Source organism: Corylus avellana, chromosome ca5 (assembly GCF_901000735.1).
Source record: "Corylus avellana chromosome ca5, CavTom2PMs-1.0".
In the NCBI taxonomy this organism is placed as follows: domain Eukaryota; kingdom Viridiplantae; phylum Streptophyta; class Magnoliopsida; order Fagales; family Betulaceae; genus Corylus; species Corylus avellana.
The window spans coordinates 21,972,252-21,998,057 of NC_081545.1; the positions used below are offsets into that span (position 1 = coordinate 21,972,252).

General features: G+C 37.3%; 2 protein-coding genes across 4 annotated transcripts; one reads left to right on the top strand and one right to left on the bottom strand.

Moving 5' to 3' along the window:
• Positions 1-4,188: 4,188 nt before the first annotated feature.
• Positions 4,189-4,663, top strand: LOC132180337 (uncharacterized). Its single transcript, XM_059593134.1, has 2 exons — positions 4,189-4,262; positions 4,419-4,663. Exons 1-2 carry the CDS (start codon positions 4,210-4,212, stop codon positions 4,660-4,662), a joined length of 297 nt encoding a protein of 98 aa, XP_059449117.1. The 5' UTR covers positions 4,189-4,209; the 3' UTR covers position 4,663.
• Positions 4,664-6,531: 1,868 nt separating this feature from the next.
• Positions 6,532-25,495, bottom strand: LOC132180829 (probable protein S-acyltransferase 19). Of its 3 annotated transcripts, none has more exons than XM_059593798.1 (9): positions 25,010-25,495; positions 21,240-21,353; positions 15,807-16,217; positions 10,668-10,736; positions 10,495-10,566; positions 10,283-10,411; positions 10,086-10,166; positions 9,630-9,830; positions 6,532-7,848 (listed from the first exon to the last, which is right to left on the bottom strand). In XM_059593798.1, exons 1-9 carry the CDS (start codon positions 25,052-25,054, stop codon positions 6,781-6,783), a joined length of 2,190 nt encoding a protein of 729 aa, XP_059449781.1. In that variant the 5' UTR covers positions 25,055-25,495; the 3' UTR covers positions 6,532-6,780. The 3 variants fall into 3 exon arrangements, with proteins under 3 accessions (XP_059449781.1, XP_059449783.1, XP_059449782.1); XM_059593800.1 differs by having other exon boundaries at positions 21,236-21,353; XM_059593799.1 differs by lacking the exons at positions 21,240-21,353; positions 25,010-25,495 and adding an exon at positions 20,902-21,113.
• Between the last annotated feature and the right edge of the window lie 311 nt (positions 25,496-25,806).

The window sequence follows — 25,806 nt, forward strand, 5'->3', positions numbered from 1 at the left end:
AGGGGATCCTATCTCACCTTATCTTTTTTTGTTATGTGCAGAAGCTCTTAGCTCCCTTTTGACTCGGATGGAGAGCAGTGGTGAACTACTCGGAGTCCCAACCTCCAAAAAGGGACCTCGGTTAAGCCGTCTCTTTTTTTCTCAATGACAACCAGTTGTTCTACACAGCTACTCCTCTACATTGGCAACGAATGACAAAAATTTTACATGCATATGAGTTGGCTTTGGGGCAGCGGCTAAGCCAAGCTAAAACTTCTATTTTTTTTTCAGCTGCAATACAACCCCAGAAACCCGGCAAGATATTTTGAGGTTGTTAGGGATCCCATCTACTCAAAGATATGACAAATATCTTGGTTTGCCAGCTCTTGTGGGAAAATCTCGTAATCAGGCTTTCAAGAGTATTAAGGATAGAGTATGGAGGCAACTTGGTGATTGGAATTCGAAATTTTTGTCGCAAGCTGGGAAGGAGGTTTTGCTAAAAGTGGTGATCCAAGCCATACCGACGTATAGCATGAGCATATTCCTCCTTCCTAAGGGATTATGCTCCGAAATTAATTCTTTGATGCAGAAGTTTTGGTGGAGGCATCAAGAGAATGATTCGTGTATACATTGGATGAGGTGGAGTCAAATGGGGCTTTCCAAAGATCGTGGTGGTATGGATTTTAGAGAATTGGTGAGTTTCAACAAGGCTCTTTTGGCAAAACAATGTTGGCATCTGTTAAAGTCTCTTAAGAACCTTACGGTACGAATCATAAAGGAGAAGTACTACCTCAATACCTCATTCATGGAAGCAAAATTGGGTACGAAACCGTCATTTGCTTGAAGAAGTATTCATGGAGCTAGAGATCTCATTGAGGTTGGGACGATTTGGAGAATTGGCAATGGTCAATCTGTAAGCATCTTGGGTGATAATTGGATCACAATACCCTAAACGTTTAGGATTCAATCTCCTTCGAAGGTGTTGAATTCGAATAGTAAGGTGTATGAGCTAATTGACTGGGAAAGGGTTTGGTTGGATCAAAATATGTTGACATGTATCTTCACAGCTGAGGAGGTTGCAGCTATCAACACCATACCAATCAGCCATACGGATCAGCTGGACCTCCAGATTTGGCGTTGTACTAAATCAGGTATTTTTTCAGTCAAAAGCGCTTATCATTTAACAAAGGAATTGGAAAGTAGGAAGAGTCTGGAAGGTTCTATTCAGAGAGAGGAGAGTATTTGTGGAAGATGATCTGGAAATTATCTATCCCAAATGTAGGCAAAAAAATTTTCTGGAGAGCATGTCATAATTTATTGCTTACAAAGGATAATCTTCTTAGGAGGAAGGTGGTGAAGGAAAATTTTTGCCCGATTTGTGAGAAGGAGCTCAAAAAGGTTTTACATGCTATATGGGGTTGCCCAGCAGCTATGGATGTATGGGGTTGCAGTAAGAGAGTCTTTAAAAAATGTGGTATCGAGGGCACTGACTTCATGCAGGTTGCGGAACACCTTCTGTCCAAATGTGGCATGGAAGATTTTGCATTGTTTGTGCAACTAGCTCGACAGATATGGTTCCAAAGGAATAAGTGGATACATGAAGGAGTTTTTATCAGCCCAAATGTTATTATTCAGGAAACGGCTGTGCATGTAGCGGAATACAATCAGCTTCACGAGCAGAATTTATATGGGAACGCCGTGAACAGTAACGTTCATGGGAAGACTTGTCAGCTCCCACCCAAGGTTGGTACAAGAAAATTGAGATGTGGCTATTGATAAATCTCATGGAAGGGTGAGGATAGGTGTCGTGATTAGGGAGGAGAAGGGACGGGTAATTGTGGCCATGAGGAAGACAAGGATGGGAACAATTGAGCCAACATCTGGGGAGGCCCTTGCAGCTTATCATGTAGCTTGTCTTTGTAGAGACCTGGGACTGCAGTATTTGACCATGGAGGGAGATGCGAAACATATCGTGGAGGCTGTCAACTCTTCTACGAGTACATGGAGTCGATTCGGACACTTAGTGAACGACACACGCCGTATCCTACTTACACTTTCAAGGTGGAATTGTGTTTTTGTTCACCGTGAAGCTAACGAGGCGACCCACAGGTTTGCAAAAGCGGCCAATACTGATGTCAATGATAGAATATGGAGGGATCAAACTCGAAATTGTACTAGTGATATTGTTTTGATGGAGCAATTAGCTCTATCTAGTGATTGTTGATGGAGTTTTTCCAGCTCCACCTTCAGATCTTTTATCAATGATAATCATCAAATTCATATATATATATATGACTTCCTTTTTTTTTTTTTTTTTGAGAATCTTAAACGTATTAATATACATATTAAATTGACTAAACCTATTAATACATAATAATTTGATTTATATTATTTGATTCAAACATTAATAATACTTAACTTATTAAATAATTTATTATTTATATATGGAAAACTCTTAAAATATAATTAACGCAATTAATGACTAGTTTTTTAAGAAAAAAACCGGTTCACTTTTAAAAAATCAGTTAAAAAACTTAGGGAAAATTACAAAATCAGTCCTTATGGTTTACTTGATTTGCAATTAACTCATTGTAGTATCAAAATGAATTCAAAAGTCCTTAAGGCATGCCAAAAAAATAATTTAGTCCCTATGGTCAAATTCCGTTCACTGACTTAACAAATTATGATAACATGAAACGTTAGAACCAATAAAATTGTGATACTTGTCATATTTAAGTCAGTGTCACTAACAAAATCTATTAAATTAGTGGACGGAATTTGACTGTAAGGACTAAATTATTTTTTTGGCATACTTTGAGGACCTTTACGTTCATTTTGATACCACAAGGAGTTAATTGCAAATCAGGTAAACCACAAGGACTAATTTTTATTTTTCCCAAAAACTTATGCCTTAAAAAACCGGTTTAACCTTTAAAAAAAATGGGTTCACGCCACATATCGCAATTTTGAGGGGGTTTCGGCTTATATATATATGATTGGTGTCAATAATTTGTTTATATATATATATATATATATATATATATATATATATAAATTTAATAGATCAATCATTAGATTTATATGAGTGCTAGGCGTACAAACAAATTTTACAGAAAAACTTTTACAAACTGATGTAGTACAACATTATTAGGTTTTTCAAAATTTGAACTTATCTTATATCCAATTATGTTGTGCCACATCAGTTTGTAAAAGTTTTTCTGTAAAATTTGTTTGTAAGCCTAGCATTCTTCAAAAAGAATTAGGAGAAACTACCTTTTGCCCTCATGAACTACAACGATTTGGCATTTTTTCCCCATGAACTGCCAACTGTACTATTTTACCCTCATGAACTACCATTTTGTGTCTAAAACCCCCTTCCATCAGTCAAAGCCGTTAACTCAGATGGTCAAAGTGACAATGCGTTGTAGTTCATGGAGGCAAAGTGACGGGTTAACCGTCTGAGTTAATGGTTTTGACTAATAGAATGAGGTTTTAGGCACAAAATGGTAGTTCATGGGGCAAAGTAATACAGTTGGAAGTTCATGGAAGAAAAGTACCAAGACATTATATTTCATGAGCAAAAGGTAGTTTTTCCAAAAAATTATAGACAAAATATTAACACCAAATATTTTTCCAAGATTACCCGTGTAGTGGGATACTCGTACATACAACTGATGAGAGCAAGACATGTAATATGGGATTGTAAGAGAGAGATTTTGTTTAGGTTGGTTTGATTTAATTGTCCGGCAGAAGGTTTGACCGTTTGAGTATGTGATTTGTAATCACAAAACAAAAAAAAAAACAAAAACAAAACAAAAAGTATGGGATTTGTAAGAGTAGAAGATAAGGACACGTAGTGAAAGTTTCATTTTCCTTTTCTATATATATATATTTTGCTTTTGCTGATGTGTTCAATCGATAATGCACAAACGTTTGGCAAAATATTTCAGCGAAGCATTAATTAAAGGGCCGAGCAAGTCTAGGCCCATAAGCATCTTCATGATGTAGAAACTACTTTTAAACAGAAAACGACGGATGCATATAACTAATTTCAAATGCTTCATTGGAAAGAGCAAAATGGGTAGCTTTTTATATCCTCCTATCCTATCCAATCCCTTTGCATTTATATATAACAAAGCTATATATATATATATATATATATATATATATATATATAGTTGTTATATCCTCCTCCTATCTTCCATCTTTTGGATAGATAGATAGCGAGACATGTCAGGGTCATTTGTTAGAGGAACGCATACCACCAACTCCATGTTTTCCAAGTAAGGCCTCTCTTCTTCTTAATTAGTTAATTTCTTTCATCATTTTTTATAAGTATCAATTCAAAGGCTAATTTTTACTGTCACATCATTAAGTTATATAACAGTCTACTAAATAACATTACTCTAACTCTTACTTCTGCTTGTATAATGAACTAGGCTAATGGGGAGGAAAACATTCCATAAGAAAAGCTCATCTCCAGACATGATACGTGAGGACATGAAATTCGAAGGAGAGGAAGTAGTGAAGAAGAAGAGCCATGATATTGGAGATGGTGATTGTAATCATGTGTGGGTTCCCCATGAGAGAACAGGGATTTATTACCCCAAAGGCCAAGAGAAAGTGATGGAAGATGTTCCTCCAGCAGCCGTCGAGGACGTCGGAGTTAATTGGTTTTCATAAAACGAGGATATATATATAGTTGAAATTAATAATGTGGTATGTGGCAGGAATTAATTGCCTTGTTTTTTTCAAACACATTTCTATTTATCATTAATTAAGATCTAATTCAGCAAAGTAATATATGCTGATTGAAATAAGAATTTTTAATCTTATTAATATTAGTTGCCTTGAATCACATTGATGTCCTCATGAGACAGAATCAGACTATAGTTCAATTGGACTTGAAAAAACGTATGTGATTTTCATTGTCTAGGATCTCCCGTGCATCTCCTAATGGTATACTATTATGGTCACGTTCGGATAAAATAGTTACGATTGGATCTCTCTCCCTCCTTTTAAATTAGAAAAAAAAAAAAAATGTTTATCCCAATAGCCGCACTAGAAGTGAAGTCATCAAAAAGGATATTATATTATATTATATAGAAAATACCAGGAGTTCATGCATATATTATATTATAAGAATAAAATTCGACATGCTTTTTTTAATTTTTTCTGAACTTAGAACTTGGAAGTTGGAAGGATTTGATAACCTACTTCACTGAGTAGATTAACTAACAAAGGTGTGCACGGTGATCAAGCAAAATCAATCAGCAGTCTTTGATCTCTCCATTTTCACCGGAAAAAACCTTCACATGATAACATGACAAGGAAACACAGAAAGAAATCAACGGCATGAACCCCATGTCAGTTTCTTCATCATGATCATCTTCTTCCGGGTCTTCGAACAACAACGCCAAAGCATGGATCGCTCACGGCATTGTCGCCGGAGTAGCAATTGCGGTGGCGGTCGGCGCTCGCGCCTATCTAGGTCGATCCAGGAAGTTCCGGAGCTGGGTGGTCCAAATCATACCAGCCCGTTTCGCCTCCACAAGGTTCCAAGATTCTAATGTAATATTTTTTTGTCCCAACGTGCCACCTAGGTTCTGCTTTGTTCTTACAACCATCTTTTGTTTTAACTCTCACCTTTTATAGATAGTAAGATTACATAGACAAATGACTCTTTTTGTTCTTTATTTATTTATTTACTCATTTTATTTTCTGGTAAAAAAAAGATAGGAGAGGGCGACTGGAATGACTTTCTAACCTAAGCGTAATTATAGTAACACTCATCCGTTAAAAACTAATAACTAGAGGTGCCTAGATAGAGAGACCTCGAGAAGGCGATTGGAGTAACGTTTTCTACCTAAGCGTGATTATAATAGTATTTATTATCTATAGAGAACCAATAACATGAAAGGCCTAGACAGAAAAACCTTAGGCGCTCTCTCGAATCGATTCAGCAATCACAAATGAGCTATTTTATAGGAGGCTCAGCCCAACAATTAAAAACAAATAACACAATTACAATAATCTAATTAATTTGTACAACAGAAAAGGCCTTATCCCATTCTAGCTTCTAGCCTATTATTTACTTCAGCCAAAACGCACACCACCATTAACAAGGAAAACGCTGCATTTTCTGTTCCTTTTACACGAAGAGGAAATTGCATTATTACAAGGACTAGTGGTAAGAAACTCCCTAATTTCTTGGTGGTTAGCCGTTCTTCTTTTACCCTAAGAATGTAATGTAGCCGTTCTTCTTTTAAATCATTTGTACGAGGAAACATGACTTTCTATACCATTTTAATGTTTCAAAACTTAAATTATATTAAAGCATAATAGGGCAGAATTTTAGCCAAGAAAAATCCCTAAAAATGTTGCAATAATCCCAAAAGCTCATGACATTTTTATCTGGGAGTATCAATACATGACTATTTATGGTAGGTTTTCATAAGCCATGTACCTCCCAATTTCTATAACTACAGGAAACATCCCAGGTCAAGTCATTCAAAAAAATGATAAATTTATTAGCAAGTAAAACCAGGGCTGTAAACACTGCAAATTGGAAAATAAATAAATCTCGATCAAATTTTCTAAACGTTGTCCATGAAGGAATTGAGTCAGATTCTTTGGTCACAATGTCCAGGGAGATTGCCTTATTTACAAACCCTAAAATAAGAAAGACTTCACTAAAAAGCCCAAAATTCAATTGAGAAAGAGCTGGAGCATCACCCAACCCGCCTAACTCGAAGAAAATCATACATACACTTTGTTAGAAGTTCAATCATAAGCTTAAAGCTACTTGAAACCAGAGCCAGATGGGGCTGGGACAAACACAGGAAGCTGGTTTGATGCTGAATCCCTTTTAAATCTTGACTCCCGAGGCAAATTAAGGGTCACTCTCTCTTGACCCTCTCTAGAACCCGAACCCCGTTCGTTCTTCAAACTATCCCTCAATGGTACACTCAAAAGCGGACCCCCAAAGAAAATTGAGTCTCCTGTGTACATCAGCTTTTCTGCTTGTGGAACTGGAGCCTTTGCAGCAGAAGATGAAGGCTCATGTGGTGGAAAAACTGGCCTGCTGCTATAAGTGCTTGTTTCTGCAGTAGAGCTTGGCAATCCTATTTGCATGGATGATCTGTTTCTAGCTTCTAAAGCTGATACAGGAACCGATACATATCTTCCAGCTTCTTGGTCCCAAACAACAGATGTCCGTTTAACGTCTCGAAGAAGAGAAGTAGCTGGAGCAGAAAGCAGTATAGGATCAGTACCTCCCTTGTGCGTGATCTTTTCATCGAAGCCCAAAGTATGGGATGTCGAGGCGTTCACATTTGGAAAAGCTGCCTTGGAAGTTAATGGACGATCATGAACTAGGCCTGGGAAAGGGGCAGCTGCACTAAAACGACCCAAACCATGACTTTGTGGTAGAGGGCTAAGTGTGACCGCCTCATGAACATGGCTTGGACTGCTGAAGCTGCTCACACTTTGAGTCCCAGTTTCGTATTCATCCCGGCTACCTTGGCTTGGTGCAAAAGAGTTTCTCAAGGGAGATAATCTCTGATCGTTCTTCATCTCTTTGTTTGCTACTGTGTCAATGCTCACACTACTTCTGATGCTCATGTTGCCACTGGAGCTTAATTCAGGATCTTGTGAACGACGGCTATCAACTGGCCGAAGAACAGAGGATGATGCCCTGGCTTTCGCAGCGGCTCTCATTGCTTCATTAGAATCCAACTTTGCAAGCCTCCAAGCACTAATACGGACAGGCCTTTTGGGTACCCTTTGCCCTCTTTCTGAAATTCCAGTTGCATCTGGATCGACAGTCGATGGAACCATTCCCGGCTCCAACTGAGGTACAACTTCATCCTATTATAGCCATGTTTAAAACAAGTACCCACTGATTAGGAAAGAGGCTTCTTTCTAGCATGAAACACTGATGATTTCTTTTGCAAAGAAAAGAAGAACCTAAAACATAAAATGCGAGCTAATTGCAGTTGGTTCTTGCACCCACTTTTACATGCATGGTCACGAGGTCATGATTCTAAAGGGAACAAAAATAAGTCTTGGGAACTGTGAGAATATAACAATCAACAGAAAAATTTATTTGTATACCCCATCTTGAACATTAAGAAACCAAAGTACGATAGATATTGTTGACTTGTGGCTTGAATTTAAAGGGAGCCATGTGAGCTTTCTTCTCTTGTGGTGGGAATAATGCACTACTTTTTTTTTTTTTACAACCACATTACCTAACCAACATAAGCTATCAGACTCCGGAAGACATAGTTGTACTTATGTCCCCTTGTCAACCTAGAGACAACCAATTTATGTCTCTTTTGGTGAGTGTGTGAAAAGAGAGCCCTTTTTCTTCTCCATTGGTAGCGCCGCATGAGTATAGTTTTTGTGGAGTGCACAATGAAGAAAGTTTTCAGACATAGAAAAGTGCAGCCAAAGGTCTTATCTTCTAGAGGTGCTGCACAAAGAGAGTTTATGAACGTGAAGAGAAGCCACGTGAGTAAGAAAAAGAGGGGAAATTATCCTTTCCCCCCATGAACTACCACCATTTCTCCCATCAACTACCAACTTTACATTACGACCCTATCAAACAACCATTTCGTTACCAAAACCCCTCATTCCGTCAGTCAAGGCCGTTAAGTTGAACGGTCAACCGTACTGTTCACGACACTGTTCACGGCATAGGTATTGTTCACGCACGTGATGGGTTGACTGTCCGACTTGACGACCTTGACTGACAAAAGGGGGGTTTTGGTAACGAAATGGTAGTTTGATGGGATCGTAATGTAAAATTAGCAGTTGGTGAGGGTATATGGTAATCGAGCGGTAATTCATAGGGGAAAAGGATAATTTCCCCAAAAAGAGAGTTTTCAGTTGCTGCACATGAAGAGTTTACTGTCATGAGTTGCAATCTCCTTCCTTTCTCATACTCAAGAATTGTGTAAAGAAAAAATTCTCTTTGTTTTGGCTGAGATTAAGATTTAGTCGCCTGATTCCATGGGCGTACCTCACATCAAAGGAACCACATAAATTCTTATGTTCTCGTGTATGGTTGTTATGTGTTATTTGCTGTAGTCGTGATATATTGCACAAGTGGTGTTAGAGCCAATATTTGATGTTCAAACCGACAATTATGGTAAATATGGCAAGTAACAAGCATGAAGAAAAAAAGTTCAATAGCAAGAACAACTTCCCCCTCAAGAATGAAAGATCTTCTAATTTAACCAGGTGCTTACAAGGCCTTATTAAGAGAGGCAAAAAAAACCCTAGAAGATGAACAATGACCAGTGTGAGGAGATGGATGCCAAAACTGCTATCATTTTGGTTTCCTTTTCACTTCAGCGCTTCCATGTGAATTATTAAGTCAGGAAAAACTTCTTCCTTTTTCCTTTTCTTTTTCTTTTTTTTTTTTCCTTGTTATTTATTTATTTTTTTCCTATAACATCAGATGATATCCAGCAGGGCTGAGCAATCAAACTGTTCCACCCACGATCAGTGATTTTATCTTTTGTTCAATAATCTAGGGACGAAATTTTGTAAACTATAGGTCAAAAGTATATATTGGGAGCCTAAATAATTCAATTTGATTGGATCCTTTCTTGTCGGAACTCAAAAAATAAAGTAGTAAGTACCTGATAGTCCACAAATACCCTGGGAGGGGTACACCATGCCCCCTTGTATTGCAGACCCAAGGAACTACCACCACTCAAAGCAGTTGTAGCAGAGCCTGATGGGGAGTACATTATATTAGGCAGTTCCTCGTCAACAGATGCTCCTGCATGTGCCTCACTCATGGCTCTCATTGCCACAACAAATTCATAGGTTGTAATACCCTAATTCAACCAAAAAAACAGAAGGATAAGGAAAACATTTATATAGCTAAAGAAATTCTCTCTCTTAGCCAATACTTGCCTATGCTCTCTATTCTACAATTGGTTAATAGCTAAAATGGAAGAAAACTTACAACTAGCATTCTGACCCCAATTATAGTTATTTCCAAATATTAAAATCTCTTTCTCCAAGTTCTTATGACTAATAAGAGTACCCTGGAAGACAAACATAATACAGAAAACCTCTCGGCCACTAACCTTTCTTATCAAAATTATGTGGAAAAAGAATAGTTCACCCAAAGGTATACATGCCAGCATGGAAACTGCAGTACATACAGCCTACATAAACGAGATCTAGTGTTAGCATAAGGATTCTTGCTGAAGTGATATATTCGAACTGCAAGAGAACAAACAAATAGATTATATTTGGTCCATAGCATGTTTGATAAGTGTACCACAACTGTTGCAAATGGGGGACGAGTGAAACCATTTCCAAGTCTATCAATAATTTCAGTCTCCATGCTTTTCTTGTTAACAAAGCAACGCACTAGAACAGCAGTACCAACTCCCGATTCAAAAACGAGCTGAACCACAGAAAGGGATTGGGGGTCATTAGTGGCCAAAAAAATGTCTTCCTTCCAAATGGTTAATAAAGTGCAATACATACCCAAACAAGACTAATGGCCATGAGAGCAATAAAAGTCACATAATTTTTGTGCCCCACACAATTGTTAAGCCACTGCAGCCATACAATAAATAGATGTTAGTCTAAAAAAAATTAACAGATTACAGTTATAAGACGTGCTTGTACAGAGCACTTCGAGCAATATGAAGATATACCCGGCAGTGATGATCAAAACCATCCACACATTTGTCACAACTTCTACAATGTTTGCTGAATTTGCGAACCTGCAACATGAAAGCATCTATGGTTAATAAACAAAACCAGATTATAAAGATTTGTTTCCTCAAACGCTCCAAACCGCATACAGCCAATTCTTGGAGAAACAGCCATGTGCTTATTTTGCACCAGAGCTTGTCGTGTGTTTACCCTGGCCAGAAACAAAGAGATTGGATCTAATTTCAGGAGAAATCTATCCCAAAAGAATTTCCGCAGATGTGGGGTCCTTGGTAGCACGCAGGTACAAGAAAGATTGGTACATATATCATATATGACATGACAAACCAGACTTCAGAATCATATAAGAATCATTTTTTTATATCAAATAGCATGGTGACCTACCAAATCTGTTGAGGATAAAAACAAAAATACTGGGGTTATTAATTTTAGAACCAATAGATTACTACTTTTCTTAAAAGCTTAAGCTAATAAAGAATAGTAACTTTAATCATCTAATTAAAATTTTTGCTCCCCTTCACGTGTGGACCTAGACTCCCCCTCAATAAGTGGGATCCAGTGTGTTGAATATTTAAGTTCAGTGGGAGGTACAATATGGAGATAGAGTTCAAACTCAAGACCATTAGTTTAATACTATAATAAAAAACAAAATATCCTTAAAACTTAAGCTAATGGAAGTGGTAAATTTAATTATTTGATTACTATTCTAACAAGAAGATCAGAATGTACAGTAAGTTTAACCAAAATTAGGAAAAAGAAACATTGGTAGTGTGGAAAAATAAGGCTTGTGGACTCAAGCAATTGCCATTTCATGAGGCAAGATACTGCATAACCATCTACATGAAAAGGTTTTAAATGCCCGAGGCCTAGGAATTCCCCTTACTGGAAGTAAGAAATAATTAAGGGACCAATGAAGACAGCATACCAATAAATGCACTAAAGTAGCATTAAGATAACCCACTAAAACGACATCAAAGTTCACTGAAGAAGACATACCCTACTCCAGTGTCACATATATATTCCCAAAACCTTTACTTTGCATAACATTATCATAATACGCCACCCCATAATCATTAGCATTTTCCAAACAACTCTTACAGATAGGCAACCAGAGATGAACTTTAAAATCACCTCAGCACAGTACTTAGCTATTCCACTGGAGCTGAAAGGAACAGTACTGTCAGTTTTTGTGTAAATAATTTTCCAAGGTTCTTTTCACACAGTTTGGGAAAGATCTTCCAGAGAGTTTTCATGTTAAATGCAGATGTCTAACCAATATAAAGAGAAGTTGTCATGGATTCAGCATCAAACTTTCAATGGAATTACTATCTTAGTGAGAGTATATGTAGCAGTCAAAGTTAGGTAGTCTCAATTCCTTTAGTCAGATTGACTGAAACAACTTGTCAACTTCACAGGAGCATGCAAACACTTGGATGAGCTTTGGACTGAATTTTAACCTTTTAACCAGGGGGGTCATATTAAAATGGTCCACCTGATGACATTACACGTTTTGGTTTTGCATTTCTTGAATCCTCCAAGTTAAGGGAAAGCTCATGCCCTTACACATTTGGTTTTGCATTTCTTCAAGGTGTTGAATTTAGCGAGAGTGAGATAGGAAGGGGAGGACAAGCTGTCATGGGTCTCTCCCAAAGAGGGTTTGTTTGGTGTTAAATCTTTCTACAGTGTCATGGATTGTCATGATTGTGTCTTTTTCCCTTGAAAAGGTGTTTAGCGTACTAAGACTCCGTTGAGAGTGTCTTTTTTTGTGTGATCGGTGGCCCTAAGAAAGATTTTTACATGGACAATTTTCAAAAGAAGCACGTCAATGTGTTTGATAAGTGTTGTATGTGCAAAAAGGATGGGGAGTCTGTGGACCATCTTCTTCTTCATTGTGAGGTTGCTTGTGCCATTTGGAATGTTTTTCTCAGTTGATTTGAGTTGTCTTGGGTTATGCCCAGACGAGCATTTGATTTGTATGCTTGTTGGTAGACCGCTGACAACACTCAGGAGTGTTGTGGTGTGGAAGATGGTGTCTTCGTGCCTTCTGTGGTATCTATGGAAGGAAAAGAATGATAGAAGTTTTGAGGACCGCGAGATGACCTTGGAGGAGATAGAGGGCCCGTTTGGTTCGCATAACAGACCATTCGAACGGAATGGTTGATCCTATGGAATAGCCATTCTTTTATTTGGCACTACACACTATGTTTTCATGGAGAGTGACTTGGTCTCATTCACATGTGTATACGTATTCTGATTTCTTAGAGTTATGTGCTTCCTTTTCTACTTAGTAGGGATTCCATTTGTATACTTTATGTGTACTTGAGTTGCACCCCTCTACGCGTTTTAATATACATTACTTATCAAAAAAAATAATAATAATAATTATTCCCATGGGAATGACAATAACTATTCCCTTATGAAAAGTAATACCTATTCCTCTAAAAAAATTAGAGGAATAGCTATTCCTGAAAGAATAGACAACGTTTTTCAAAAATAATAATAATAATAATAATTCTTTGAAACCTAAAACCAAAAAAAAAATTGAAAATGTCCCCCTCCCAAAAAAAAAAACCTAGTGGGGGTGATGTGACCACCCTCGGTGAATTTAGGGGTGGCCAAGCATAAATTCTTCTATGGGCTGGCCCACATAATTCAACGTTTTCTTTTCAAAAAAAATTTGAATTTTAGTAAAATAAGAAATCATGTAGGTTTTTTTAATAATTTCGGTTAAATTTTTTTTTTTGATAAGTAATATTTTATATCAAAAGCACAGAGGGGCGCAACCCTAGTACACAGGAAGTATACAAGGGAAACGTCTAACTAGAAGAAGAGAAAAGAACAAGAAAATCAAGAAAGCTAACAACTAAAGGAGCGAGACAAGCCGCTGTCCATGTGTAGAGGGTATGGAAAAAGAAGGCCGTGAGTTCCTCCAAGGATCGCTCAGAATCCTGAAAGCATCTCTCATTCCTTTCTGACCATAGGCACCACACAATGCATTAAGGAACCATTTTCCAAACAACGCCACTCCTGGAACGACCTCTTGACCACCAACAAGCAAATAATCCCTCCACCCTCTCAGGCATGACCCAAGACAATCCAAATCGACTGAAGATAGCATACCATAAGGATCGAGCGATCTCACAGTGAAGGAACAAATGATCAATAGACTCCCCATCATTTTTGCACAAACAACATCTATTGATCATGATAAAATTCTTTTTTCTGAGATTATCAAGAGTAAGAATCTTCCCTAGCACCGCCGTCCAAGTAAGGAAAGCCACTCTCGAAGGTGCCTTGGTACGCCAAATACTCTTCCAAGGAAAAGGATCAGCCTCTTTGTTTACCAAGACATTATAGAAAGATCTAACATCAAACTTCCCTTTTCTAGACGGGATCCACCAAATTCTATCCTCCCCTTCCTTTCTCATTCTCTGGGAATATAACAGAGTATAGAACGAGGCTAACACTTCCAATTCCCAATCGTGAACCGAACGAAAGAAACTAACACCATTGGCGGGTTCCACCCGTAAGCTCCAAATTGTCGGCGATGGACGCATCTTTTGCATTAGCTATATTGTGAAGGCCTGAGAAAGATTCCTTCAGAGTCATATCTCCACACCAAACATCATCCCAAAATCTTATATGAGACCCATCTCCTGGATCAAATTTAATATGCTTAGAGAACAATCGCCACCCTCTCCAATTTCGGTTAAATTCCAATTAGGACATATCTCTTGTCACCAAACTAAGGAATAGGAATAACTATTTCATTCTACCATTCTCTATTCCCAGTAATAACTATTCATTTCCTAATAGAATACCGATTTTGCGTACCAAACGAGGCTCAAGTCTTTATTTTTCAACACTTTGTATCTTTAGATAACTGCTTCTATTTCTCTTGTGGTAATTAGTTACCATGATTTTCTTGTTCTTTTTGCCCCCACTAGTTAGATGGCTTCTCTTGTATACTTCTTGTGTACATGGGGGAACGCCTTACGCTTTTACTAATATCTCGATTACTTATTAAAAAAAAAGGGGCAAAGCTCGTGAGAATTGACAAAAGTCAACCCATTATAGGCTTTTGCAATTCATATTATTATATCAGAAGGTGAAGTTTGTTACATATATCTATATGATAACCATATATCATTTAAATACGCACAAGAAGGTGCAGCCATGTTCTTACAATCCATGAACTGTAATGCATGTTTAAACCATGAAACCCAGTCGTACATGGAACATTTAAGCAATTACATTACTACCCTGCTTAAAATATTCTAAATTTATCTTAAATATCATCAATTCTTCATGTTTATCAAAATGCACTATATACAATTTGAGTCCCAAATTCAAATCGTTTCCTTTTAAGTGTAAAAGGGTATACTAAAATGTAAGAATGGGCATTGCCTGCATACACGGACAGTAAATCAGAGACGATGACTGTAATTATTACCTAAAATTACAAAATCCAGAATTAAAGAGGGAAGAGACTAAAAGAAAATTTCAACATGATTAATCATTTCAATGCCATCAAGAGTTATAGAATCTCTCCCCACATGAGACATAAAGGCATGCATTACATACATCAAACCACCAACAATGACATACATTACATACATCGAACCACCAAAAATGACAAGATACTAGGGTGTGGGCACAATGTGCAATGATGGACATTTTGGTGGTGAGTCTGGACCGAGAATGATATGGATGGAAAGGTGGTGGTGGGGCAAGTTTTTTTTTTGGTTAGGGCAAGATAGCAATTGTGTGACGGAAGGATTGGAGTTCATGTGGTATGTTTCACATAAGCTAGAGGCTTAATGCGACAATATAAATTTGGATTGCTTAAACTTCTACACTGCCCATCAGTCATTATCTTGAAATGACCACACTTCTTAGAGGAGTGCTATAGGAATATAACTTTTCAAGTAGCTTCAAGAGTCCCCATACCATGTGATTGTAATTTTCCTTCTGGGAAGTATATGATCATAAAGATTTCACATGTATTTGCGAAATTATTGTCAAACAAGAAATTAAAGGATAATGTAACAAACTAACACTGCTAGTAGTGATGAATATTGACTTTGCCAAAATACATCATACTTAATATAATGTTATACCTCAGCATTGCACAATGTGCAGAACAAAGCATCTTCAACAGTTCCCTGCTCCTCAGCAGCCCCTTCCTGTTTACGGCAATCTTCATGTACAAACAACGCACAGAAGATTCCTCCAAACTTAGAACATGATTTTCGGCTTGTGGGTTCTGCGGGAATATTTACTCCCCCAATTTCACTTGCTGAGCCTTTCTTACTAGAGTTAGCCCCTGCAATAGAACTTTTGGAAGCTGATGATGGAGAAGAATGCTCCCCGCTTGCAATTTCATCAAATTTTCTAGGCAGGTCTTTCACTGATAACCCATGATTCGCATTGAGATTATTTGTTACCCCATGATCAAATCTAGACATAATGCCAGGATCTGCTGGGTTAATTGCGGTACAGCGAACATAAAGAATGAAAACAAGGAGTGCCTGCAACATCATGACAAGGAAACAAAATTAGACATAAGTGCTATATTTGATAGAAGAAAATGAAACTTTTTTTTTTTTTTTTTTTGATATGTCCGCACAAGAGGAAGGAGGGGGGATTCGAACTAGTGACCTCCACTTCATGAGGCATGGTCCCCAGCTAATTGAGTTACCCCTTGGGAATAATTGAGATGATGCATAAAATGATGTACATGAGATATGCATGGTCAAGTTATAACCCATTAGTTTTTTCAATCAGAAGGACATTAGACTATTCTGTTAACAGGTATCAATAATTAACTTCCATCTGCTCCAAAGCCGAGATATTAATCAAAATCCTCCATAATTGTGTCCCAATCCACTTATTGATGTAGGACAGATTTTAAGGAATCTTACGTGTTTTGTGGTGGGTTTTAGGGCTGAAAGTTGAGATTTAAGGTCAATGACTATAGATCAATGTCCTTAAGGTTTATATAAGGAATTAGGTTTGCAAAAAAGGTTTGCAAAAAGCAAAAAGCTTGCACGGACTTTCTGGCAGCAACAAATGTGGGTTTTTGAAGGTAGGTTTGGAAGGGTTAGTTACTGTCAAAAAGGTTGAGAAAAATCTAGGATTTAAGGGTTTCAAAAGGTGTGGGATAAGGAATATGGTTTGTGGTTAAAAAGAAGGAAAAGATAGAAGTAACTGATTGTTGACCTAAGCTGTGGCGTGAACAGGGCCAAGAGAAAGAGTAGAAGAAGAGATAAGGAAAGAGGCAGAGAAATATACCATCATGTCACACATGCCTTTCATAAACCATACACTTATTTTTTTACCATTCAACTCTATGCAAGTTCAATTTCATTATACTATTCTTAGTTAAAAAAAGACCTAAATTGTACTTGAAATCCTAAAGTTCATTAACATAAATGTTAAAAGGGAGAGTTTCTCAGAAAATAGGATGGTAGTCAGCACGTGAGGGTGCATCCCAACGGTATTGTTATCGGATATTGTAGATTTGTAATTTTTGTTTGTTAGCAATGGGTTATTTGTACCTCGAAGCAAACTCTTTCGAGCTTTTGTCAGAAGATGGGAACGTAGGTATTCGTTTTGCTCATCATCATTCCGAAAGGGCCGAGAAGGTAGAGGGTGGGGCAACTATGCAGTACATATGAGGAAGGTGGTAAACTATCTCGAGCCGCAGGGTGTTCTCAGTAGCAGATTCGGCAAGGCACATGGTGCTAATCTGCTGATGTCGCAGATGGTGGATCATGGACGACGGTCGTATGTGGATGCTCTAGTAGCGAAGGGACATTATAAGTTGATAGACTTTGAGCAGGGGTAGTTTGGGTACTTTGGGGTTTCAAAAATTTGCCCCTTTTTGATGCATTTACCTCGCGGAACCCGTAGTTTTTTGATGCATATAAGTATTTTTGTTAGAACGCTGATTCATAACTAATGGAATGCTTAGAATATCTGCTTTGCCCAATAAAAGTATCTTGTTAGTATCAGTATAAATGATCTTCCCCTCCTGTTCAGCTATAGCAAGACCCCCCAAATCATTAACATAGGTGGGCGAGTTAAACCGACAGTAACTGCTAAATAGAGAGTGAAGGACAGACGCTCCTCCAACAGTACCTTGGCAAGCTGCTGCGAGTATTGTAGTTCAAGTGGAATGTGATGATGGGGCTCCTCAAGTTTGGAAACCGCTCAGCTGAAAACAGCAGAAGCTGCTGGAATTTCTGGGCTGATACAGACAAAACCAAAGGAAACTTGGCTGAAGGTGACGAGGGAGTTTACAGTAGGAGAATTGGCTTTTTATATGGGGGAGTTCTTCGGGCTTCTCTTCTGATGTTGGTTCAGGAATTAGTAATAAGGGGTCAAGCTTGCAGGTGAATAGATCTTTAGATGTGGGAATGTCTTCTGGAAGTTCTTCAGTACAAAAGGGTGGATTCTTACTTCGTTGAGAAAATTAAGGTGGGTGATCAGTTTCCGCAACAGGCGTTAGGATGTGGAGAAGGAGATAGAGGGCCTCTTTTGAATTGTTGCTCTGCGACCCCCTGGTTCCTTTGGAGATTGAGGTGGGGGAGGGGTGTAAAGAGAGTCAGAATTTAAAGGTGGAGCAAGCAAACTGTTTGAATGGAGATGAGTTTGAAAACGTTTTGTTTTCCTCCTTTGGGGATGTGAGTCATCCTTCTATGGCTAAGGTGACTTATCCTGATGAGGAGGTTAAGGAAAGTGAACCAATGATATTCCATCCACTTGCTGTGGGTGAGGAACAGGGAGTGCCTAATTTGGTCCCTTCAAATTGGGTGGTTGAGAGGGTGAAATTTTTCTGTCATGTGAGAGAGGATCAAATGATGGCTATGTTTACAGAGATCAAAGCAAGTCGACATCAGAATGACTCCGCTAGTGTTCTAGATCTAAGTTTTAAGTAAGCTAACAGAGGTAACCGGGAATTAAAGAGATTGGTTTGTTCAGTTAATTATGAAATAAAGGGAGGTTAAAGAAAAGGGGAGGGCTTCTAATTGTTCCTTATTAAGCCTGAGACTGTATAATGGAATGTAAAAGGGATAAAAGGTTGAGGATTAAAGGTCTTCTTAGAGATTAGACGACGGATATTGTTTGTTTACACATGAGGTCGAGAGGGGTTTCAGAAAAGATTTTGTTAATATGGGATAGGTGGGTGGCAGAGAAGATTGACAATTGTGTGGGTGAATTTTTGGGTTGTGTGTTCTCTTAGAAGTGTTATTGATAATTTTGAATGGGCTTTTGCGGGTGCATGGTCCAAATGATGATGTTGAGAGGAAATTATTTTGGGATGAATTGGTTGGTCTTATGAGTTGGTGGGAGGTATCGTGGTATATTGGGGGTGATTCTAATGTTGTTCGTTATTCGTGTGAAAGGTTAGGAGAGTCCAAACAGTCCCCAGCTATGTTGGACTTTTTGGAATTCATTTTTTATCAGGGCCTCATCGACATCCCTCTTGTAGGTGGGAATTTTACTTGGTATAATAATTGTGATCCTCAGTCTTGGTCTAGAATTGATAGGTTTCTTCTATCTCTGGAGTAGACAGAACAATTTCCTGAAGCCTCTCAGACCAAACTCCCTAGAATCCTGTCGGATCATTTCCTTTGATGTTAGGTTGTGGTGTGTCGAGTAGGGGTAGTATGTATTTTAAGTTTGAAAATATGTGGTTGATGTCAGAGGGCTTTGTGGAGCAGGTGAAAACATGGTAGATGTCCTACAGTTTTCAAGGATCTCCTAGTTATGTGCAAGTGCGCAAGTTGAAAGCCTTGAAATTGGATTTGAAGAAATGGAATGAGGAGGGTTTTGGTTACGTAGTGAAGCATAAGAAGGATCTTTTGGATGGTATCCGTGAGCTAGATACTATTACAAATTATTTTCTATGGGGGCCACGTCTAAAAACTCGTTTGGATAACTATTGTCTAAAAAGTAATTTTTGGTTTGAAAACTAAAGTGTTTTTGAGAATTTTGCCAAACGCTCCCTAGGGTTTTAAAGATAAGATTAAAAGGGTTAGTTTTAATCAGAGAAGGTTGAGAAAAATCTATGGTTTAAGAATTTCAAAAGGGTGAAAGAAGGGATATGGTTTAGGGTTGAAAAGGAAGAAAGAACAGAAAAAATTGAATGTTGTTCTAAGCTGTGATTGGAACGGTGACCAAGAGAAAGAGAGAAGAGGAAGAGGAAGAGATCACACTAGGGCACACATGCCTTACATAAACCAAGATGCTCACTTCTTATTATTCAACGATGAATTCTTTGAGTACAATGATGCATATTTATATAGCTAATGACCCTTAATTAACCTATTGGGAATAGAACTCTTAGGGCCCGTTTGGTTTGCGGAATGGACCCCTAGAATGGAATTGCTATTCCCATAGAATAGTCATTCTTTTGTTTGGTAGGGATCTATTCCTAAGAATAGTTATTTCCATGGAAATGACTAATCTCATCCACACAGGAATAGTTATTCCTCTAAAAAATGAGGAATAGCTATTCCTTATGAGAATGACAAGTTTTTCAAAAAAAACTTCTTTATTTTTTTAACTTAAAAATAAATAAAAATCACGTGGGTGGCTGACAGAAGGCCCTAGTGCCACCTCCAGAGGGCCTCATGGTGGACCAACGAGGCCTAGCCACCCCCAATGGCGTTGGGGTGACCGCGCCACCCCTAGTGCATGCTGTGGTGGCCGGCCACCACACATTTAACCTTTTTTTTCTTTTAATTTGAGATTTGGAAAAATTAGAAATCAAATGGGCTTTTTAGTAATTTTATTTCAATTCCAATTATGAAATATGTGTTGCTACCAAACTAGAGAATTTGAATAATTATTCCATTCCAACCTCTTCCATTCCTAGTAATAACTATTCCCTTTCCCAAAGGAATACGCATTCCGTGAACCAAACGAGCCTTTAATTTGACTAGTAAACAAAAGAACTCAATAAAACCTAACAAAAGACTGCTAATACTATTTCTTGAATAACCTAGACCAAACATACAGGCTGGGGAGTTTGGGGTTTTTGGTGTTATTGGGTTTTTGCGGGTGCTCTCTCTCTTTTTTTTTCTTTTTTTTTTTTTTTTTTTTTTCTCTTGCTTTTTGTGTCCTTTTTCTATACTTCATGTATGCTTAGCGGCGCCGACGCTTTTTATAAAACTTCTGTGATTACCTATCAAAACATAGCCTTACCGATAAAACTATGCACTGGGAATTCATAAAATCCCAGATCTGCCTCTGCACATAGAAACACACATAACTCAGACTCAATTTAAAAACTGTTTTAACCCCAAGCCACTTATGCTTTGAAACCATATAGATCTTGCTTCAATTAGGCATTTCATGATGGCTCCACACATGAAAAGCTCTTAAACTGTCAAAACTGAAAATCAGTCTACAGACAGCAAGTATTATTCAATGGCTGCATCACTTATCCATTTAGAAAATGTAAACTGCAAACTGAATCAAGGAAAGGGGAAGGTGGGGAAAGAAAAAGCATTAATGTAAAGAAATTAAATGAACTCACATACCACTGGAGAGTAACTGGCAACCAGAATGTACTCCCAAATACGGCCTCCAAGGAAAGGGGCAAGGAAAGCATAGAATGCGACCACTAACAAGCAGAATACAGTAATTGCAACAACCTATCCAAGTAAGAACCAAAATAGTGAAAATATTTTAGAATACATGGGTAGTTAAAACAAAAAAGAATAAAAATGAAAACCCACTGTCCACAAAATGGATATAAGAAATGCCACCTTGATACACACTGTTAATGGACAATTGCAAAACATTAAGCAATTAGCTATTCAACAGTGAATCATTTTTTTTATAATTATTCAAAAGCGAATCATTAACCCAAACATCCACAAAAATTATAAATAGTCATGTGATAATACAACAATGCTATGATACACAGTAATAGCACAAATGATAAAACAATAACAATCACTAGCATATCCTTAACCATCTCCAACATCCGTTGAGACAATTTTTGATGAGTAAATCAATCTCACTAAAAAGCATAGAGGGGTGCAACTGTGTACACAAGGACTCGGGGAGTATACATGATAGATCCTCTACAAGAAGAAAAAGAAGAACAAAAGTCTAAAAATTCCATGAAACTAGAAAAATGAGGACTACGTGATGGGCGGCCTGCCTTTTAAATAGGTGAGGCCCAACACGTGGAATATTTAATTGAAATTAGGGGTGAGTTGACAGAATTAAGGTTCGAATTCAGGACTTTTGGCTCTGATACCATGTTAAATTACCAGTTATCTCAAAAGCTTAAGCTGATAAGAAGAGGTAAATTTAATCACTTAACCATTACTTTAACATGAGGGAATCCAACCTATTTTATCCTTTCCTCCTCTCGTCATGATATAGAGTACAAAAGATGAAAGAAAGATGTTACAAATTCGACCTCCCAATATTCCAGTAGTATATTTAATGACATATTCTACTGAAGATTTCCTTTAGAGAAATACACATAATCTACCACACACACCTGTTGACATTGCGGAACACTAAATAATTCTGAAAATGTAACTTTCAAGAACTAGTCCCCACACCATAAACCGCGTCAAAACCTGATTTTTGATCCATTACCCACCTCATATCTAACAAATATAAAAAAAAAAAATATATTCTCACCCCCTCCTAATATATTTCCACACTCCCACTCCAAAAGACACCACTATCTCCTTAGAGCACCAACCCCCATCATGCTATCACATTTAGTTTCCACCACCAACCTCCACATAGCCTCCCTCTCAATAGCATATCGTTATAACCATTTTCCTAGAAGAGCGAAATTAAACTAATCCAGATTTCGAACTCCCAAACTACGGAGGACAATGGAGTACAAATCTTCGACCAACTAACTAAATGAAACTTACATTCGTCACCAACTCCACCCCACAAAGAGTCCCTTTAAAGTTTCTCAATCCGGTTAACCATTGACACAAATAACTATCACGAAAACCACAGACCCTTGCTATAACCATTTAAGGCCAGAAAACCACAAATTATTGGAACATGAGGAACAAGACAGTATCGAGGTTAATTGAGGACTCAAGTCTACAGTCAATACCTACAAAAAAAAGAAACAAAAAACAAAAACAAAAACAAAACAAAACAAAAACTGAAATCTAGGGTCCGAATGCAACACCACCTAGTAACAAGCAATTCACATCTTATCCCCCTTACCATATAGCTTAACACTACCTGCTTATTTTGGGCAGTTTGCCTGGTTTATGTGAGCTTTTCCATGGTTTTCCACCTTAATAATTAGAATGAACAGTTTTATACTTAAAGTAATATAAGGAGCATTCTTGGACTTTTGAATTTGATAAAAACGTGCGAAATGCGAAAAGTCAATAGGAAAATAATGAGCAAAATCTCCGTCAATGGAAGTTAGAAGAGGTGCATCTGATATATTTCTAAGTTGTCTAGTAACATGTGGACATAATAGAAGAAAACAAAAGACAAATGATGTAACTTGAAACTGGCAATCTGGCATTTGTCAAGCAAGTTGGATGAGCAATCTGATTTTTTTTTTACCTTTTAGTGATGAGATATATAGAGAGAACAAGGAAACAGCAGGTGATGGGAAGAATAATTCCAAGATATGTGGAGATAGGTATTTAAGAGAGGCAAAGAAATAAAATAAAATAAAATAAATAGGAAGAATAATCCTTCTCATCTCTTATGTTATTAGTTCCCAAGTCTTTTTGGCAACCAAAAAAAAAAACCAATTTGGATCATTTAACTTTTGCTATCCTGGAATAGACAAAGAAAACCAATCACCTTTCCAGCTTCCACATTATAACCATAACCTAATTTACAAGGCATCAACTCTTTGTCTGCAATGAAACTCCAAGAGAAAGAAACTCTTTACACAAGCTAATATACAGGAAGTTCTTACTTATCAAAAATCAAAAGCATAATATACTAGAAGTTTTGGTATCTGCAAAATAAGACCCAGCAACATGATGCTTGTAAAAGATGCTGGGAACTTATAACTGCCAAGGACATTCTCTGGGCTTGAATAATCAGGGCTATGTATAAGATATAAATCTTCTCATATTTTGGGCCAGCATATGTGAAAAGGCATCAGAAAGGAATTTCAATTTCATCAGCGAGTTCTCAAGGGAAGTGGCCAAGAATTTTTTTTCTATGATTTGTGGGTCTGGATTGGACCTTGATTAACTACATAAAAGCCCAATATAACATATGAATCCCATCAGGATGTTGCTAATCCCCCATCCCTGCCTCTATAAATTATAATTGTTGCGGCACCTATTCATTTGAAGGAAGTAAACCCAGCAGAAACGGCATTAAGTAGTGCATCTGATAGGGTGTTCAAGTCCATTAAGCCATATTGGTTGCGTATACTCATCAATTCAACATCTACAGCTAGAAAAATGAACTAAGAGCATCCAGAATATCTTAGACAAATTGATACGTTTAAGACATGAGGAAGAAATGGAGTCTGTTACATGTTCCAAGAGACTTCTGGAAAGCCAAGCAAACTTAGAAGCTGCTTATGCACCCAACAAACAATCAAAACTCTTTGCCATCCGCTTCAAGTTTGGATTAAATAAAATGTCCATAGTAAGTCCATCTCTTCTATACTTTCTTATCGTGACTATGGAAGTTATGGTGACCAAAAAAATGTAGTAATTAACAGAGCATGTGTTAATTTCAATGCTATTAAAAGAACTATGATAAGACACAAACAATTTTAACTTTAAACCCTAAAAGCAATTTTTTCTAAGAGTAAATTACCACTCAGAGAGCAGAAATCAAAATTGGCTAATAAGATATAATGAACACTACAAGCAAACAGTTGAAAAACACAAATAAAAGAAAATGAAGGACCAAGTCCACCCTGGTCTAACTGATAAATTTATTCTAAAGGACAAAAAAACTAAGGTGAAATTATAATTTTGTTCCGCGACTTTCGGAAACAAAATAGCTCATAGATTATCTTAAAAGCTTCCAAAATTACTCAGAAATAACTATATACTTCAGAACATCATAGAACAATGCTGGGCAAAGCAGGGTACCATTCACGTGAATTGAGCACTACACAACACACAAAAAGTGAAATCCCAGGTACCAAAAATGGATTATATGTTAAATGTGTAGCATTTCAGGGAGACACCCACATCAAGAAATTAGTGGTTTAAGCAAACCCTAATGAAAAAAAAAAAAAAAAAAAAAAAAAAAAAAAAAAGAGAGATATGAAGAAATGAGCAAACGAAGTCTTCTAAACAGAGTTGATAAATGCACATACCTGAAAAGTGTGAGCAGGTAGCTGCCATCCGTGTTTTCGCACCATAACTGCCCCGGTACACACCCCCACTCAGCAACACAAACGAGAAAGAAAGAAAGAAAAGAAAGAGAGCCCTGAAGAGAAAGAAAGAACCCAACAAAATCTCTTTCTCTCTGATTCTTTTCCAAGATAACCCAACAAAAGAATGTCAATATTTTATCATACTACCTAGCTCTAAGCTCTTACTCCATTAGTCTCAGTCTCAACCCTCACTTCCAAAAGGATTTTTTTTCGTTTTTTACTAAAAAAAAATATATAAAATATAAAATATAAAACAAAAAAAAACAAAAAAGAAAAACCCAGTTCTGAAAAGAAGCTCAGTCAGTGGACAGAGACAAGAGAATGAGAAAACAAGTGGAACCGGTGAGGAATCGAAGAAATGACAAAAACAAACACCAACGCCTGAAAGCGTTGACGCACTTGACGGTTTTGACAGACTAATTTGATTAAATGGGAAATTATATGTGATTAGTAGATGCATATGGAGTTTTTTTTTTTTTTTTTTTTTTTTGTTGGAAAAGAAGGTGGATGCTATTAATGTTCTGGTTTCTTTCTTTTGTGCTGTCCCACTATTTATTATTCTTTTTCTTTCTTTTCCAATTCATTAATAAAGGACAATTTTAAATAATATTAATAGCTACCAATAAGAGGGAGTTTCATTATAGAATAATATTCACAAATTAGAACTACTTTGTCTCTAAAGATTGCTATAAAAGCAACTTTTATTTCACCATCAAGAATAGCCTATGCACTTATTA

Excerpts from the sequence above, each read along its gene's own strand:
- LOC132180337 (XM_059593134.1), top strand. The coding sequence starts at position 4,210 with ATGTCAGGGTCATTTGTTAGAGGAACGCATACCACCAACTCCATGTTT. Across the intron at positions 4,263-4,418 it reads ACCAACTCCATGTTTTCCAA|GCTAATGGGGAGGAAAACAT; the intron begins GTAAGGCCTCTC and ends ATAATGAACTAG.
- LOC132180829 (XM_059593798.1), bottom strand. The coding sequence starts at position 25,054 with ATGGTGCGAAAACACGGATGGCAGCTACCTGCTCACACTTTTCAG. Across the intron at positions 10,412-10,494 it reads TGGCCATTAGTCTTGTTTGG|CTCGTTTTTGAATCGGGAGT; the intron begins GTATGTATTGCA and ends TCTGTGGTTCAG. Across the intron at positions 9,831-10,085 it reads ACATAATTTTGATAAGAAAG|GGTATTACAACCTATGAATT; the intron begins GTTAGTGGCCGA and ends TGGTTGAATTAG.